Genomic DNA, 20269 nt, shown 5'->3' with positions numbered 1-20269 from the left:
TATTTATATTTAGGCACTGGAATTTTTTTTTGCTGAAACAATGCGATAATATGGAACAAATAAATATATTTTAATGTATTTTGTATTGTTTATGGCAATTCTAAGCTTTAATTGCCATAAAAACCTGCTAAAAAATATTTAAGTATATAATATAATGTATGTTGTTACTGATATTGACTTCATATATTGATGTTGTTCTATAATTGATGTTGTTGTTGTTGATGTTGTTCTACTACTACTACTACTACTACTACTTCTACTACTATTAAATTAAACCTTAAACTTCTACAAAGTATGTATTGATTATATACTGCCTTTTAATGATTTATATACGTTTATAAAATATATATACTATGCATATATGAATTTATAAATCCATTGGTTTACTATTTATTTTCATTTTGTGTTTGCCAAATAAATGTTGTACAGACAAACATGCCATATTGCTGTTGTTGTGTTTCTGTATGTCTCTCTCTCTCTCTCTCTCTCTTTGCCAAAACTCTCATCCTTCTAATTACAGGTTGCGTATCCTTGTGGCGCCCTGAGCCTGCGACGCATGCGTTGGCAACAGCATCAGCAGCAGCTTAAAATGCATAAGCGCCAGCAGTTGCATGGTGCCGCTCCCTATGCGCGGCTGCAACACCATCAACAACAACAGCAGCAGCAGCACCAGCAACAGCAGCAGCAATCAGTAGGCCTTGGCCTCATCAGCCGCCGTCGCAACAATTTGCGAGAAATTTATAAAACGCATGCAATTTGCTAACAACAATTGACTGCCTCTACCGAAGCAGTAGCAGCAGCAGCAACACCAACAGAAATAACAACAACAATAAGTAGTAATGCGCCAGTTAACAGCTCAACAACAACAACAACAACAACAACAACAACAACAACAAGCACAGCAACAACGCCGCATTGGCAACAACAACAAGAACAACAACAACAACAACAACAACACGTACGACAATTGCCATTGCCGTGCTCTACGCAAATTAGTCAAAACAAATTGGTAGGTGGCCCATATAACGTTTGTTGTATCGTACTGTATATATATATATATATAAATATATATAAACGACTAACAAGTTTATATGTGTATTTATGTATATGTGTGTTGACGAATTTGTATGCGTTGATAACACTAAGCAGCAGCATTTTTTTACTATTTATATATTAAATTTTGATAAACTCAAATCTAAATATTTTAGGCTTGAAAGTTTTGTGTTATTCTCGCTTAGGAATATAATTTATATATGTGGAGCCGTTTAAGTACGATTATAATCTTTCATTTAACACGTATTTATTAGGTTTAAAATCCGTACGTTTTAAAATAAATACAATTTCTACGCCTCACCCAATAGCAAGAAAATAGTAAAAGAAATTTATGTTTAGGAGGATCTCATCGATGACCAAACGATTTTGTGGATTTCAATAAACTCTTCTCCAAATGATCAAATACTATCGTACTTAAACATTTAATCCTCGGATTTTCTTAACTGCTGAAATTTGAACTAGTTTGAAGATATTCTATACAGGCTTAATAAAAAATATATATATCTGTGCATATTCGTGAAATAGCCCATAATCTTTCAATATATAATAATACTAAACATTTAATTAGACGTATTAGGCACACTTGCAATTAATCTTAGTTTAAGCCAAAATGTGCCTCGAACTGACTCATTAGCCAAATAAAAATCATTAAATTCTCTCCAGGTTTACTTAATTCCTTTGCGCACCTGCAGCAATTGCCTTGTTTCATCAACGCTATGGCGATTATAGCTCACTTTTATGTCGAAGCGCATAAAGTACAAACCGCTGATGGCCAGCAACGTTTGGTCCAACGTTTTCAGCTGCCGCTTGCGAGTTTTTACTCCAAGTTTGTGCATGGTGTGCAAACATTTAATGGCTTTATAGAAGGGCCCTGAGCTGCAGGGCTGGCATTAGTTGCTGTTCGACTGAGAAGGAGTGTGGGCGGAGAGCTGGTGTAAGGGCGCGCGCGCTCAGTTCAGTTAAGTTGAGTTTAGCTCTTCATCATCGTCGACGTCGTCGTCATCATTTCCATCAGGCTGAATAGCTTTTCAAATGCCAAATTTATGCAAATTCGCTGGCAGGTAGAAGTAAGAGAGAGAGAGAGAGAGAGAGAGAGAGAGGGAGAGGGAGAGGGAGAGAGCACAGCCGCTTTAGTCGGGTACGTCATTTTGCACATGAATATTTGTGTGCACGACAAGCGAATTGAGTAGAGACCGAGAGAATGAGTGAGTGAGGTAGGCCCGGCACATATGTGAAATTGTACCTTTTGCCAAGTTTTTGAATTGCCATTTTCCGTTTGCCCAACGTTTGACATGGGCCCCAGGTGAAGTGTGGCAGGCGCTTAAGGTAAATCATATATACACTGTGAAAAAATACAAATCCTATAAAGTCATAAAATAAATAAAATCTGGTATTATGATTGACTTTTTTACGATTTTCTTAAATGATTAAATAAATAATGTTATTGTGTTAATTATACAGCTTAAGTCCTTATCATTGAGCAAAACAAACATAAATCAAACATAGTGATTATCAATGATTTTTATTTGCTGACCTTATAGGAAACCTAACTCCTAATTCTAATAAGGGGTTTAATAAGCTATCCTCCAGATACTTTTAGTTTTTCAAAAAAATATATATTATTTTTATATTATTTGCTCAGTATAAAACTCAACATTTTTTGATTTATAAGACACAACAAATAATTAGTCGAAAAATATACAAGCTTTCGAGGCTTAATAAATATATTCTTATAAGTTTTTAGATGCTTTTGCATTGAATTTGTTGGGCTGTGCAGCAAATTGTGCAAGCAGCAGGGCCTATAGGCTAAAGCCAGCGACTGCTTGTGGCATGGCATGTGGCACATGTCGCTTTTTGTATTGCCTTCAATCATCAATCAATTTTTTCAGCACGTGCACATCGCTAGCCCCCTTGGCTTCTTCGCCTTTTGCATACTTTTAGGCTCGCGAAATGCACGTAGTAGCTACGTAACCATAACCATGGCCGTAACTGTAACCGTTGTTGCCCTGCAGTTTGCGTTGCCAATTTAAGCCAAAAGTTTTCCCAACTGGAAGCATAATTCATGTTGCAAGTTGGACGCTGGCACACGATGCGCGTTTAAATGTGCATCACGTAAATGCCAAACAAGACGCTGTCCAAGCTCTTCCACGTCCACGTGATTTGTAGTCTCCGCTGCACACGTACCCGAGTGTATGTGTGTGTGTCCAGGTAGATGCGTCGCTGTCCACTCAGCTCGCGAGTCTTAAAGCTTAAAGTCCAGCTGCAGTTGCATACTTTCGCTTACTTAATTGAGAGCATGTGTGTGTATGTGTGTGTGTGTGTTCAGTCCTGTCGACCACAAAACGGAATGCAGGGATAATTACACTCGTTGCCCATTGCCTGGCTGCAATCGTCAGTAAGGTGTTGACTTCAAATTAAAATTAATTGAGAATTCCATGCGCATACCAAAACGAGAGTGTCGCCAACAGACAACACCACCAACAGGATCAGGATATGCTGCCAACTCTAACACACGTACCAACTTTTGTGTTTTTTTTTCTATTGCCACACTGGAGCTTGGTCTTTTGACCTTAGCGCTGAACTTTGGCGCAAATCAAGTCCAGTTTACTTTACTTTTTTTGTTTTTACTAAAATTGCGCACTAACTGCTTTTTGTAATAAGCTTAATTATGCTTAAATTAGATTACGTGACTTAGCAGGGTCAACTACTTAGTTCAAATGGCTACCATTCTTTTTTTGGGGTCACAATAAACGACTCATTTATTGGTCGCATTGTCAGCAATTGCCTGTGACTCCAATTTGTAATTAGTTGTGGGATACATTGCCAGTATAGTAACATTGAATTACCATTCAAATTAACTAGTTACCGACTAAATTATTCAAAAGGGAAGCTAAGGCATACTGGCGGCATAAGCATTCATTGCCACATTGTAAACACAATTGAACGAGCGAAGTCAATTTGAATTAGAAATTAAAAGAATTCAACCAATGATCAAGAAGTTAACTTAATATCGTTGTAAAATTCAGAGAGTAAAAATCAAATATTGTACTATTCATTCTATTCCATTCTATGCAATCTCATTTTATGAAGTGAACAGTTATTCATCACTGAGCCCTTTCCGTTGCATTTCTGCGGATGGACTAGGATTTTAATACATGCACTGATTATTTATCATATTCTCTCAGTTTAAAATATTACCGGACCAATCAAGAATCAAGATAGGACTGTGGAATGAGAAAAATAAAAATATCTATTCAAGTATATTGCATATATAGCAGGATGTCTTGAACAATAACTAATATTTACTATTTTTCAGTAATTAAAATTATTTTTATAGAGTATACATTTTTTACATGGTCACACCGTATATAATAATGTATTTAATATGTTATAACGCTTACAGAAAACTTTTTTTTTATATTTTCAAAGATATAAGTTAACAATAATTAACCGACTATTGAATTGTCTAACTCCAGCAATGCTAGTTCGGTTAGAGTTTGTAGGTGCTACTCATGATAGCGTATCAACACTACGACTCTAAAGATTAAAGCTGTGGACAACAAAACGGACAACACTAAGAACACGGCAATCTTTCTCGTTGTGGGGAACACACGTGCGAGCTTCAGCAACAGCCATAGAAAGCTCCATCGAGATTTGTCTATTGGCATAAAGATAACCGCAGGCCTTCGCCACCGGTTCTACCTGGAAAGCCGCACCCACCAGAAGAACCATTGTGGTTTTTTTGTCACCAAAAGATGAGCTTTTGGTGTCCTCAGCTTATCGGCTCAGCTGATTCCGTGGCCTGCTCAGCTGATTTCGTTACAGTATGCTTAAATTTGTTAGCTTTTGCTTAATACTGATTTACACTTAAGAAATATTTATTTAGCTTTAGCTTTTAATATTTACCTTAAAATGTATACATCTGTCCACATATTTAATTATGCCATCAAATTTAATTTTTCGTTTGACAATGCAAAAATATTTTGTTTAACGCCTGTCAGAATAACCACTTTGTTGTTGTTGTGAAATTTAACAATTTAATTATATGCATATGCAAAATATATAAATAATACAAAAAATAAAACAGAGGGAAAACATTGAAAACTGCTGCGGCTGCACCAAAGGTAAACAAACAATATCGCCTACGACTACGATTGCTGTGTTGGGCGTGTGGCGGCGACAATTGCAATTAATTGCATATTTTAAGCGCTTTCGAGATTAAAACCGCAGACAACGTAAATAACAATAACAACAATGATAATAACACGAATACACACACACATGCACATTACGTTTAATGTTCATAGTGAGGAGAGAAACAAGTACAGAAGAAGCAAAATTGTCGCATAGAGAGAAAAGTTGGCAAAAATTGTTTGGGTAAATATTAACTGTTCTTTATGGCATAAAATTAACAATTATGACAATAAAAATTTTTAAATCATATTGCGACAAAAATAATTATGCACCATGATAAGCAATAAACAGGACCAATTAATTGGTTAACCAATCGTTAACAATCGACACATAAAGCCAATTAAAGCAGTCAGAAAAATTAAAATATATATATATATATGTATATATATTAAGACAATTTGTTATTATATTGTGTTTGTATTGTACCACATTCTTTTAAATATCATTCAACAAATGCTTAAAACTGTTCGATAGGACTAGACAGTTTCTCGACTTAGTATAGAATCGAGGTTTTTGTTGTAAGGAAATACCTTCTATGGAATACCTCTATAGAATACCACTTCTCACATTTCTCTGTAGCTTAAGATATCTTCGCCAGACTTAAGCGTTCGCTCCAATTTTTTGCTCCGATTTTTTTTTTCTTTTTTAAATTTAAACATACTGAAAAAAGCAGCCAACAAACGCTCAAAATGTATTTATATATTAGAACATTTAAGTCGTATAAGAAATTTTCAAAATATTGCAAGATCTTCCTGCTAACTTTGCGTGAAGTGTTGAGTACCTTTAATATATTCCATTCAAAAAAAAAAAAGAGTTAGCTTTTGTTTATTAAATTTTCTTTAGATCTTACAGCTTTCACTAAATTCATAATACATGACCAGCAGCAATAGCTTATTATGCATGTAAATACAAAATGCCGCAATGCTAAAGCATTTTACGGAGTTCCACTAAAGTTACCCGTAACAACGAACTAACACACGCCCACATTTCAACACTTGTCGACTGTGCTTTTGCTGCTGCTTGAAGTTTTGATTCATTTGCTGCACGTACATATAAAACTCGTGTGATTTGCTTCACAACTTTGGGGCAGAAGCGACCAGTCAGGTCGTCCCTTAGTTTGTCCTTGTCGGAGCGTTGCAAAATGCGTGCCACTGCGGCGGCTGCCTCACTTTGTTGTTGCTGCATGCCACACAGAGTCACCCGCACTCGCACCAGTCCAACCCACGCTTAGTTGTTTAGCTATGCAACATGCAACAAAATACACAGCTAAGTTGCATGTGTGCGCGGCAAACGGTAATACAACTGATGCATGTCCTGCTACCTAGCAGCAGTAGCTGCTGCTGCTTTTTGCTGGCTGCTTATCACGCATGCTAAACAAGCAGACGACGACGACGTCCAAAAGAAAATACCATTTGAATTTTGATAAAATGCAGTTGACTTTTTGTGGGCGAACAGAGACACACTCGTTCCCTCTCCCCCCTTTGTTTCACTCGTTTGCGCGCTGTCTGCCAGCTCTTCTTTTTTATTTTGTTTTGGCTGACAGCGTTTGTTACATGACATTCATTGATATTTTGTGCAAGCGTAGCGTAAATTCAATTTAATTTTGTGTAAATTGGCTGCAAATGCAATTTACAAGTCCTGCTTTGCAGCTGCAAGGATGCGTGAGCAGGATTTTCGCTTCTGTGTTAGCTACTCTCAGCACTTGCACTTGCATTTAAAGTGGACAGCTCACACACACACACACACACATGCATAAATGTGCTCGTGTGTGTGTGGGAGTCTGTCACTTGTGAGTTTCTCGAAGCTGTTTGCATTTTCTTGACTTTATTCAATTATGCGATTATTGACAGGAGCTAAAATTGTAAATTGACTTATGACATTCTCACTAAGAAAGTTCAATTATTTCTTTCAAATATTTTGATGGCAATTTAATAAAATATAAATACGTTGCAGTTAAAGCTTCAAGAGTTGCATTCATATCAGTGTTGCCGTCTTAACTTTTCCGGATAGATCTGGCGTAACTTTGTTACTGACAAAATTTATATTTAAAAGCTCTAGATATCTTGAATATTTATGTGGGAACCAATAAAAATATTTTATATGCTATATTATGTTATTTTTCAGATATCTGGAGAAAAGAAACTTGAGGTATACATCTTAACATCTGCGGTCCTGGTCTCAAGTATATGCTTAGGGGTTCAAATAATTATGTTCACAATTTCCGTAATCCCACATTGAATTAAAACCTTATATATTCAGATCTACCTGACAGAAGAATAACATAAATACACTACATAAATAATCCCATTAATTAACAATAGTCAATGCCCAAAGCGTGCAATACATACTTTCTTTCACATACGACCGGTCATATAAAGAATTATGAATGATTCCGGCCGCAATAAATAATTTAATTAAAAGAAAAACGGATTAATGCATACATATTGATGCCAACTTTTCTATCTATCTGTCCACTTTTCTATCTATTATTTTAGGTTTTGTCCTGTTACTAAATTGCCTTTGACGTTAATCTACTTTTATTACTAATGTTTCTGGGGTGTAACTTACTTATACTTTGCACTTACTTAGCTTACTACTTCATTAAATAAGTTTTAGCAGCTATTGCTCTGAATTTCAAAATAATTTGCACTCAAATTTCCATATTTAGGACCAATAGTACTTCTGGTGGCTTATTAATTGCATGCTTAGCCAATCATAAATTAATAAAAAAAGACACCAATGTGCTGTTAAACATTTTACTCATGAACAAGACTTAATTATAGACTTGGATAGCGACCATTTGCTGACTAGAAATTGCATTGAACAACAAAAAGTAGGCGTGTTGCATGCGTGCATATTTAAACAAGTTTTTACTCAGCCTTACACCTGGCAGTGTGGGCGTGGCAGCGGCACTGTAGGCCATTCCAGTGCGCAGCATATGCGTTAGACTGCACTGGCATTTAAAACTTTGTTAGAACCCTTTTTGCGCACACGCATAAATCATCTGGGGCGCCGCGCAGTATGCAACATTATTATTTTTGTTGCAGCCGTGCGAATACTTCTACTGGGGTTCTCTACAGCTTTATGGTTGTAAAAAACCAGCGAGCGATTTCAAGTTGTTGCTATTGTGGTTCACCTTCTTTTTTTTGTAGTTTTTTGCAAGCATTGCCTCGTTTTGGACTTTGCCGTTGACACCAAGTCTGTAAACCTTTGGCTGCGTTTTATTAACCCCCTGTGATCGATTGCGTTGGCAGTGCGTCGCCTAAGGGGAGCAGCAGGCGCCAAAAGTTATCGCTATTTGCAAGTTTTTAATGGCAGACTAAGCAGCGTCAAGGCTGCGAGTACAAAACTTGTGCGCAGCTGTCAAATAAAAAGGATTTGCTTGTGTATTTTATGGCAAGTCGTATGCACTGCTCAAGTATAATAAAGATATATTTAAGTTGGGTTTTTCGGCAAACTGTTGATGCTTGAGCTTAGTTTGTTGCAAATAAAATTTATGTGGAAAGCAAAAGCTTAAATAGAAAGTTAAAATAAAATATATTTTCTTTTACAGTTATTATCTGTATTAAAAAAATTAAAAAAATATATTTAAAATTAAAAATAATGCGCATGTATTTATTTTATCTAATTCGAGGGTTAGCACTACATGCTTTTTTGCAAACCATTTTCCAAACCGATGTGTTTCTCGAAGTTCCATATAAAAGTTATGAAAATATGTAGATGCTCAAACTTGTAAGCGAATATTACGATTTACCTAACGAGTCTTAAAAGACGCACAAAACATTAATTAAATAAAAATTTAGCTACAGACAAGCTAGAAATTATCTTAAGCTACAAATCAATAAGTCGCTCAAGGAAAAACCGATTTCCATAAAATGACTCTAAAAAAACGCGCGAGACTTTAATTGAGGATAAGCAGACTAAAGGTAATCTTCATTTCCAAAAATAGAATTCTGAAGCCTTCTTGCCTTCAATTATTGTTATTCCTTGGCTGTACACTAGGCTTGTTTGCCCAACATCTTACTTAGTTAGTATTCCCTTTAAGGCGCTAAGCGCCGACAACTTTACACAATTTAGTTAATGACAGCAGTCAACAGAGGCTAAAGGAGACGCTCAATATAGCTGGATTGCACTTAAACCGCTGCTTGTCTGCTACATATGTATGTGTGTGCAATGTTCGTTGTGCTCTAAATTATGCAGAGTTCAATCAACTTACGATGATTGGCGTGCCACAAAGCGGCGAGTGTCAAATGGAGCTAAACCAGCAACCGCAATGTGGCGCAGCTGTATATGTGTGTGTGGACTAATGTGTGTATGTGTGTGTGGCTGGGCTATAAATCAAGCATTGACGACGAAGACGTCGAATGAGGAGCTTGTATGGCTATTGGGGCAGTGGTTACACGTTTTGCTTAGCTGCTTGCGGCCTAGCACCTAAATTGATTGAAACTGCTTTCTTCTAGTTTTATGCAAGTCCTACAGATTTCAGGCGCTACAGAAAAAAATTATAAAAATATGCGACTTAGGGCAACAGAAGGTCTATAAAATTATTTAAATTATTTTGGCTTTTTATCCTTTTTTTTTTACTATTATCTCTAATAATGAGCTTAATTTATTCAAGACGCCACTGCCGATTAGCATACCCAATGATTTTTGTCTTTGGAGCTTAATATCAGGCAAATGAAAGAAGCCTTCCAGTTGTTTTTTGTCAATAAATGCTTGTTATGTTATTAATAATATAAAGTATTCGATAAAATTCTATTTCTATTAATAACATCTTAATATAATGTTAAGAAACTTAACCTCAAAAGTTTTATTTTTAGTCGCGACAGATGTCACATATAATAAAATGTCGAAACTAATAACCAATCGAACATAGAACATTCTCAAAATGGCTTTGAAAATTTATTTGTGTATGTTGCTCCAACTTTTTTATGCAAAATTTAATATTGTTTCACGTGTCGTTTGACTTACAGGGAAAATTGTAAAATGTCTACATAATTCAGCAGAAGCAAGCTAGAAGTAAGTAAAAAGGCTAGAATTAGTTGAATTGGGAATAGCAATACGAATATTGTTGCCCTTATACACTTTTCAAATTATTACATACCATTATGAAATTTTCATCCGCCAGGTACGCTCGCCATCCTAATAAATTCACCTTTTGTAGTCGTATATTCCTTTTTACAGCCCGGACTAAAATTATCTCCAAAATGAAACATTTAAAGAATCCTAAAGTCAAAAAAAAAACTGAAAAAATTACCACTTTGCTAGGCTACGGTATGTAGTGGTTTATTATAAAGAAGATTTCTGTAGAGGAAGTAAATTGGTTCCTTAGAATTATTTATATATATTTATATTTTAGTTTTTATATTTAAGGTTTTTTAGATGCCTGTTTTTGAATATTTAATCATTTAAATAATTCGCATAGACTTTTTCAACTCAAATTTGAAACTTGAATTCATTCTTAAATACTTTGTTTTAAAGCGTTGCATTGCCCGCAAATGGGCAGCTAAGCAATGTATTGTAACAGCATGGGCCAGAGTCTCCCAAGGCTTGCTCAGAAGCACAGCATGTGCATATACATGTGCTTTAGTGTGTGTGTGTGTGTGTGTGGATGTATTTGTGTCTTTGCAAGTGTGTGCATCCTCATCAATATCATATTTATGCTTGGCTGCCAACAAACAATTGAAAACAATACAAAATACTTAGTAATTCTTGGGTTCATTGTTGTTGCTCTCAGCTCTGCTGCGCCTTGCAAAGCAGTTCTCCACTCCTCACCCTCTCACCCCCTCATACTCTTATACACGAACTCGGAATATTTTATGCTTGCCTCTGTTTTTCGATATTCACTGCCACTTGTGACTGCCTGCCAGCCAGCCAGCCAGCCTGCCTGCCTGGCTTGTCTTCGACTTGGCCTTGTGCCAGAAAATTCTTTGTATTTTTATATTGTTTTGTTATCGCTCTTATTTTTATATTTGTGTTGTTGTTTTTGTTCTCATCTTGGCGCTCAAGAAATCTTCGAGAGCATGGTAAACACGCAGGCACCAGCACCCAGGCCAGGCATAGTTTTGGCTTAGGCCGTTATGCATATTTGCCATTCGTGTGCCTTTGGTTGCTTTTGTTTATATGCCAGAAATGCGGCTCATGTGTTGTCAATTGTTGATGATGTGGGAATTAGGTACGAATTTCATATTGAGTTGCAGGTGGAAGTGGCTGCTGCTTCAATTGCGATTAGAGAACAAAGTGTTACTCTTTAAGCTCATATCAAGTTCAAAGTTGTTTACGTGTTATTTATGCTATGCATAGCTGTTAAGTAATGATTAGTAATGGTATTCACTAATGATATGGAAGTAATAAATGAATTATTTTTGTTAAACTAAAAAAGTTTAAAATTAATGTAAAAGAAAAGATTTTATATGATTTAAATTTTGTCAATTATTTTTGTTTAAATAAGATAAATATCAATTATTTTCATACAAAAGAAATACGATATGTCAATGTTAAACTTGTCAAAAAGGTTTAATTAATTGAAAATAATCAAATAAATTCATAGAAATATTTGCAATAATTCTAAATTATTTGGAGCTCGTAATTCCTTGAAATCATAATGAGTAGAAACTGAAAGTATTTTTAATGGACAATGTATAATCATTACGATTAATTTCCAAAAGTATTTTAATTAATAAGTGATGGTAATTGAGACTTAACAGCCATGAAGCCAAGTATTTGACTTCCGGTAACTAAAATAATGTTTTCTTTATTTTCAGGTAAGTCAATTCGTTGCTACGAGCTGCTCTATATTCGTATGTAAGTAAGAGAAAGCTAAAAAATGTATAAATAAATATTAAATATTGTATGTATTCATAAATTTTTACATTTTTGTACTGCTATAAATATTGTGTAGCATTTGTTGATTCTATTTACATTCAATATTTTAATGTTGCTCTTCAAGCAACAATATATTTTACATTACTTTGAATGCTTAGCTGCGCTCGAGTTTATTGCCACTGCAGGCTTTTTATGCATTTCTTTATATTTGATGCCGCCTGAATGCGGATTCGAATTCATTACATTTAACATTTGATTTAAAACGCAGTATGGCTGATCTGCGACCAGCTGGACAGGCAGCTCCAGATAGACACACAATAATATCCTGTCTGAGTACTTGCCAGTGAGATAACAAGCCGAAAAGAGACCACAAGACAAACGACAGAGCCAGGAAGCTGATGCAGCAGCAGCTAACAGCTCTTCACAAATAAAAAGCCTCTGGCCGCAAAACATTGCGGTAAACAAAAGACAACTGCAAAGTTCATGGGGACACATGTTTATCAATGTGCTACAGCAAAAACAAGAAGCAGAAAAAATGTCAGAAAAATAGGAAAAAAGGCGAGCTAAATTACGAAAAGGCAGGCAGGCTTACACACGCAGACGTTAGACGTTTTTGGGCTTAAAGTCGACGCAATTGCAGACAGTCTGGCTTGGCTGGGAAAACGTCAGTAGTCGACCATATATTTGGGCAGGATATTGATTGATTTATTGCGTGCAGAAGACCGCCTAGGCGTCGTACTCCTCACACATATACACAGTCACACTATGAATGTCACAAGAGTGGCGGCTAGCGGCCCGAGGCTTTTGGCTTTTGTAGGCGTTGCAAGTATTCAGTTTGCTTTCGAGTTTTATTTGCGCGCGCGTGTGTGTGCGTGTGAAAAGGAAAGCTTGAAAAGAAAATTAAGACTGCTGAGCAGGCAGAGAACTGCTATGTTAGTTGCAAGTGCTAAGGACTTAACTTGTCTTGTTTATTTAAATAACACCAGTGGTTAAATACTATGTGCGCTTGCATTCAGATCTTTCTTTAATACGTACCAGTACAAATGAGAAATGGAAATAGCTTAAAATAAATCTAATTAAACTGGGATTTGTCCATTTCCTTTAAAAGTCTCAAAACGAATGTGTCAGACTCAAAATTTCTTAATTTATTTTATTTAAATTAGTTTGTAAAAACACATACAAGCTCAATGGGATAACATTTATAGTTCGTATTATTATTTGGTTGGAATCCTCTAGACTCTCGGCTAGCGGTTTATCCATTCTTCCCAATTAGGTTTTATATTTAATAAATTTGAATTCTTGTCTGCAATAAAAATTATTTTTAATAGTCCACGTTATACATATCCGTAGGTATACAAATTATATTAGAGTGTCCTTAAGCTTTCCATTTAACATACATATCTCCCATATTTCAGTGTAAATTGGCAAGAGTTAATGTTGTCTTATATCGCCAAAAATAATTTGGGTATTTTTTTACTTCAGTTTTATTTTAATAAATATTTTGTGGTATTTGTCAATTCTATTTACAACCAATAAACAATAATAATTTTTCAATAAAATATGCTACGCCCTAAACTAAATATTTGCTTGTTTTTGTAAATGACGATAGCACCCCAAAGACTTAAATTGGAGCGAGTGGCAAAAGTTTTATTTATTTCATGTGAGTAAACAACAATCCTTGGGCCGGGTGGCCAATGCTTAAAATACGTTTGGAACCGTTTGTTGTGACTGGTCTATTTCAATTCCCATTCGCATTTAGTTGTGTGTCTGCTATTGGATTTTTCAGACTAACGCCGCATAACTAAATAAAAGCCCGTTCACTTAGAAGCACCACCAACAACAACAAACCTCAACAAGCCGCTGTAACTCAAATGCACAGCACAACATATACAATTGAATTTGATATATGGGCGTGGCATTGCGCTCAAAACAAAATATTTGGAAGGCAACGACTTGTTTTGGGGTTTCTGCAGCCAAAGCAAATTAAAATTCAAATACTTTTGCACTGTTAGATGGGAAACAAGCCGGCGAGAAATTCAATGAAATAAATTTTCAGTTGCGATTTTTAATCAAAACATAAAAAGGATAAAGTAAAAACTCGAACTAAAACAGAAGATTACTCATACGCACCCACACCCATACAAACACACATCAACACACACAATGTGGAATTGCCATGCAAAACTGTCCGGCATGTTTGATGTAGAAATCCCTCAACTGAAATAGATTTACGTCACTGGCAGCCGGGGCCAACTGCGTTTGTTAGCCATTTTTTGGCTACGACTGCACTCACTCCCTGGCTATCTCCCTCTATGGTGTATCTCTCCTCGCTCTCTTGCAGTGGCTCTTTGGGAGCTTTGGCAATTTATTTGCAAATATTTTTCAGCATCAGAAATATGCAAGGTCTGCTGCTGCTGCAGTTGTTAGTTTTTATTTCTTTTGGAACCACTACTTTTTACTATTTTTCATTTTTGCCAGGGCTTAAGCTCGGATTTTAGCCTGCCTGTCGAATTACATTACGCATACGCCACGTATTCCTACAAATTTTCATAAAATTTAAAAGCTGAGCCAACAACAGGCAACAAGCAGAACAATATGCACACAATTGCAATTGGGCTCCCGCTCTTAGGCTCCAGCTCGTTTTGCTTTTTGGTCCGGCGGTCTCTGCTGTGCTGCCACTCAATTGCGGCACCATTGACTAATCTCGCTTTTGATTTTCCAAAGCCATTAGCAGCACATAAACGTACGCACCTCTGAGGGGGGAGCTGGCTGCTGTGCAAAATATGACAATAGCTGCGACACCTGCACACACTGCAAGGACATGCGTCCAGTTGGACACTAATTCGCAGCACAGCAGCTGAGTGAGGGTGATAGCAGCTGTAGGGGCCACAGTCAATTCACAACCGGGCTTAGTTCCCTTTGGTGCGTTGCCTGATGAGTTGTCACATGTCGTCGCTCAGCTCTCTCAACTCTTGTTGAGTCGCAGTCTCTTCCTCTTCCTCTGCATCTGCATCTGCCTCTGCCGCTCAGCCTAAGTGCCTGGCTACTAAGCTGCCAGTCTATGCGCTTGTCAGTCCAACTATGTTTGTGTCTCTGGGCTGCTCTAAAAACTATTGAGTTGAAATTATGCAAAGTTTGACTGCAAATATTTTTTAATTAAAAGCATTTGCTCAACGCTCGAGCCAAACAAGCCGAGCCAACGGGCCGCATTTGCTTGTTAAGTGTCAAAAACACGCCTCACTGATTTGGGACGTAGGCAACTTGACTACTGTGTATGCAAAAATTCATCTGGCAAAAATTCGATTGTAGTTTAGCTTTTCTTTTTTTTTCATATTTTTAAGGTTTTTTATGTGAGAGGATAGTAAGGGCATGAAGTAAAAACATGCCGTATTCGCATTCATTCATTTTCATTTACTGGCATGTTGAGCATACGCCACGTTGACAAGGCTCTGTAGCTCTCAAGCATGAAACTAACAGAGCCAACATGGGCTGGGCTATGTGCATATTTAATTCAGGTTGGCTGCCATGCAGTGGCCAGTGTCTATTAGTTTTGTTGATTACTTTCAACAATAATAATATCAATATTTTATATAGATTTTTTTTTGTAGAAACTCAACTGCTGGTGATCTTGGTCTCTTAATAATTCTATTGAAACCGTTTGCTGTCAACGTCAAAGTCTAACCTTAATTTCTACCCACATAATGTCAACAAATTGTCTTAATTGTCAGTTCTTTAGAATAATGCTATGCCCATTGTGCTAGTCAACAGCGCTGTGAATGATAAATTATGTATTTCCTCAGTCCAGGCTAATAAAACAAAAAATCATAGGCGTGGCCATAGTAAACAAGCACACACACACACACATACACACACACACACATATATAGAGACACAAATGGTAAAACAAAAGGCAAAATGATTGCCTAGCTAAGCGGCCGCTTAGAGCACGTGATCTAACAGTAGCGTAAGGCAAGGGCAGCATTAAAGACAACAAAAGCTGGCTAAAAGCGAACAAGGCAAAAACATCGAACAAGTCTGGACGACCGTGCGATGACTGGGCCATGCTGCCTCAAGGCAAAGTGTAGGCAACAGAAACAGCAACAGCAACTTGTCCATTTATAGCGCTTCATTTTAAATAACAACAAACACTTGGCAAACACTTGCCACGCCACTGGCACGCATCACTTGGCATGATTTTTAATTGTGCTGCTGCGCATTTCAATTGAAATATGCAAGCCAAGAGCAGCACAAAAAGTGGGCGAGGCAAGCCCCTTTGGTCCCAGTGGCAGCACCAGCTTCACTCTCCCGCTCTCCAGCACTAAGTTCATGCTTGGGCCTGAACGTTATTCAACAGCTTGTCTGACTGCTAGACAGTTGTCGTAGTCATCGTAGTCGTCCTCGATGTCGTCGTCGTCGGCGTCAGTGGTAGGCCTTTTGAAGCATAAAGATAACTTAAGTTGTCCCCACTGGAGAGCAGCGTGGAGAGCAAAGTTCAGTTGCAAACCGACAGCGACGGCTGCAAACAAATGACACTGAAGTTCACCTTTTCATGCCAAGTGGGTCGACGGTCGACGGTCGGACTCGGAGCGAGTGTATGCTCTGTGCGCCCTGGGAGATCCGGTGCTTACATAATAAAGTAACTCAAGTGCGCTAAGCAGTGAAAGCTTTTGTAACGGGTTGTCAACTGTGAGAAATGGGGAGCTCGCTCGCTCGCTGTGCGTTGAGCACAACATTAAAGAAATTATAAATATGCTGAGAGGCGTCGTCATGTCATATATGTTCCACTGTATGTGTGTGTGTGTGTGCGCGTTGCTTTGCCTTTGCTTAGCAGACAATTAAAAATTCCATTTGTGGCATTTAAAGCATTGCATGTGAGCAAATTACACATTGGCCTTGTCCTGCCTTGGCCTGGGTGCCAAAACAGAATGCTCACAATCAGTTTGTGAGTGTGAGGGAGTGTGTGTCTATGTGGTTAACAAAATGGCCAACATTATGTAGCTGGCAGTTGGCAACTTGGGGGAGCAGTCTTTGTTATGAGCTCTGCTCAAGTTAAAGCAAATTAAATCAAAGAAAATTGTGCTAACGTTAATGAGCTTTGGGTATGGGAAGAGAGCTAATGTTTTCTGTGGCTTTCAAATGGCTCTCAAAATTGGCAAGCTTAGATTGTCGAGCATAAAAACAGAGTCATGCTCCTTTTGTATTAAATATAACACTGAGCCACAGACATTTGAGCCACAGAACTGGAAACATTACCAAACAAAGTAATTAATTATACTTGTTGACTCCTCTTTCAGCAAAATATTTAACCTTACTCTCAAATAAGTCACGATCCAACATTCTGAGCTTCCACACTGTTCGATGGGAATACTTTATTTTATTTACTTAATAATAATTTATACTTTGATTATTGAAATATGTTCAATTAAAATATTCCACTTTTTTATAGAGCAGTTATCATAGATCATTATATGATTTAGAACACTATTTTTCTAATCTTTAAATTTAAATAATTCGAAAATACAGTTTAAATTGTTTACGCAGTGGATGAATCTTTCGACGACGAAAACAAATCGGACTTTACATGTTTCCAAACACATTGATACAGCTAATAGCAACACAATAATAATAACAAAAGATTAATTAATTAATCAATTTTGATATAGAGCTCGAAATATTTACTTCTGTTAGTATTTATATTTTATATTTATATTTAAGTTCTATTTACATTTTTTTCAGACTTTGATAAACACTCATTATTATTATTAATAATGGATTTGCCTAAACGTTGTTGAACGGAATTAGATTAAAAAAAAACTTAGTTTTTTCTCTTGATATCCGATGTCCAACTTAAGTAACTGCATTTTGGGATTGGGAAACAGTAAGTTTCATTCATTGATGAAATAAAAATATGTTGTTTAGGCCTAGATAGAGAAGCAATCATCAATGAATATTGTTATTAAGCAAAAACAGAGTAAGCTGATTTGAAATTTAGTTCACTTTAATATCAAATTCAGCCCAAGTATCAACAATAGCAGTGTTTGCTTTTTTGTTTAATTTGTTTTTTGATTCAACAGCTTGAAAATGCTCAAAATTCCACGAAAAAGAAATTCACCGCCGCTTACGCCACGCGCCATCAACATTGAGCGGCCAACGCCGGGTCGAAGGTTGCGAGTACCAAACATATTGAATATGATGAAACCGAGAACAACAAGATCCCAGGAAACCGTTCGAGTGACTGAAGAGCTCAATCAGCGGTTAGTAAGTTTACAAACACGTGTTGCTGAATGGAAAGCAATGAGAACTTAAGAGAGCAATGGAAACTTATACGAACAATGGGGCAAGACTGTTAAGTGTGGCACATTTCTTTTTCACGGCTTACACTCTTTAAATCAATAAAAATATAATTAAATCAGACAACCGCAATTGGCAGCTTGTTTAGCACTAAATACATAGCCACGCCAAATTGATTTAAATTGTGGCACACGCATTGTTGCATATAATAGCGTTGAGGCGCAGTTGCGTAGCGGCGATTCCCAGTGCCAGTGCTGAAACGTCATTCGTCCTTATCGGGAATGATAATAAATGGCATAATGGCTGGTGCGTTTGCAAACTGTTGATTAGCAAAGCACTGGCCACATGGGCGTATGTGTAATATGCCAAGCATAAACAAATAGAGCCTGCTTGCTGGCTTGCTGCACTGTAATTATGTACGCCCAGTGGGCGGAGGCAGCGGCAACGGCGGCGTTTTGGCAGCATTGATTGAACGGCAAATCACTTAACCCAATTCAAAACCATTGGCAACAACTTGGCAGCAGTGGCAAGCATTTCATTTGCCTTGCCACAGTTTTCTTTTTTTGTTGCGCTTTTTCTTTTTGCGGCAATCGAAGCTGACAAATGGCCGATTGGCAGCTTAATGGCAGCCACGCTTTCCGCTTTGGCAGCAGCCGAAACTTCTTTTCAGTTGAATGGCATGCAAGGCTAAGAAGCATGCTAAATAGCAAAAATGCCTCAGTGAGCCAACAGCAGCTGCCGCGTTTTGTATGCTATATAAATTTTAATTTCCATTGCGCCCTGGCTTGCAGCCAAAGTCAAAGCCAAAGTAACTAAAGCAAAACCAAATCCAAACCGATTGCTTCAAACTGCGACTGCCTCTACGACGACGACGGCAACGGCGACTGGGTTTGCAAATGTTCTCTCCCCGAAGTGATAGCCTGGGCTTGGCTAACAATTGTTGCTGATTTAACACAAAATGCAGCCAATCTGCCAGCGCTTGCGACTAGCGACTGCCGCCTTGGATATTTATCAATGTCCATGCCGCAGCATTTTGGCAATGCTATTGTGTGCTTGTAAGCGCCTTGCTTTATAGGTTTATTAGCAGAGTCTACTTGGCAATGCGCATGCCAATGATTGAAACATAATTTATAAAATAAATGACCTAAAGCACAAGTTATTCAAATGTGTATATTTTAGAGGCATTATTATGTATATTCAGTTAAGAATTTCTAATTTTTGAAGAAACTCTATTACATTGTCTGTAGATCATGGATTAATCACGTGATTGTGTTGTGCGTGATTGGAAAATTAAGTCTTCGTAAAGTTTAATAATAAGCTTCTCATTACGGTCGATTAATCAATGGGGAACACAACACAGTTTTGCAGTTTTAATTCTATTTATTGATAAGATTACTAAAATATGAGCATATTTCACTTTTGCTTATAATCACGTCTGGTCTGTCGGATGCCCGTGGAAAAAGAGAAAAAGCCAGGGACGGGATGCGCCCAGGGACGAAGGAGAACTAGATCCTCTAGGTGTCCGATCGATATCAGAGCTTTCGGTGGTGGTTGGCTAATCCCACCAAAAGCTCAGCTTATCGGCTCAGCTGATCCGTAGTTGTCCAGCTGATTTCGTTACAATATGCCTGATAGAGCCTTCTATATGTTTCTAATCCACAATATCAACTAATGTTACGTCGAACTAGTTTCTTTTTACTTTCCTCCCTTTTCTGGTTGGTTAGTTTTTTTTTTAACACATATAGCTAATATTTAATACATAGCCTTAGTATATTATACTATTTATGGTATTAAAATATGTAAAAATATTCTATTTCAAAGTGAATTCAAGCAACAAATATTTCTTATTTTTGCAATCGCTTCTTTCACGTTCAAATTAGTTTTTCCATCTGTTTAAATTTAAAGT

General features: G+C 37.1%; 1 protein-coding gene across 2 annotated transcripts in view; it reads left to right on the top strand.

Moving 5' to 3' along the window:
• LOC108598697 (AT-rich binding protein) overlaps window positions 1–850 on the top strand; it is a 61137-nt gene extending 60287 nt beyond the window's left edge. For both annotated transcript variants that reach the window (XM_017985420.1, XM_017985419.1), the window contains one exon: window positions 521–850. In XM_017985420.1, coding sequence (XP_017840909.1) covers window positions 521–763 — 243 coding nt within the window. In that variant the 3' untranslated portion in view covers window positions 764–850. The remainder of the gene's footprint in view (window positions 1–520) is intronic.
• The last annotated feature ends 19419 nt before the right edge of the window (window positions 851–20269 follow it).

Source organism: Drosophila busckii, chromosome 3L, assembly GCF_011750605.1.
Source record: "Drosophila busckii strain San Diego stock center, stock number 13000-0081.31 chromosome 3L, ASM1175060v1, whole genome shotgun sequence".
In the NCBI taxonomy this organism is placed as follows: Eukaryota; Metazoa; Arthropoda; class Insecta; order Diptera; family Drosophilidae; genus Drosophila; species Drosophila busckii.
The sequence above is the reverse complement of the archived record's forward strand: the minus strand, read 5'-3'. Positions and strand labels throughout refer to the sequence as shown.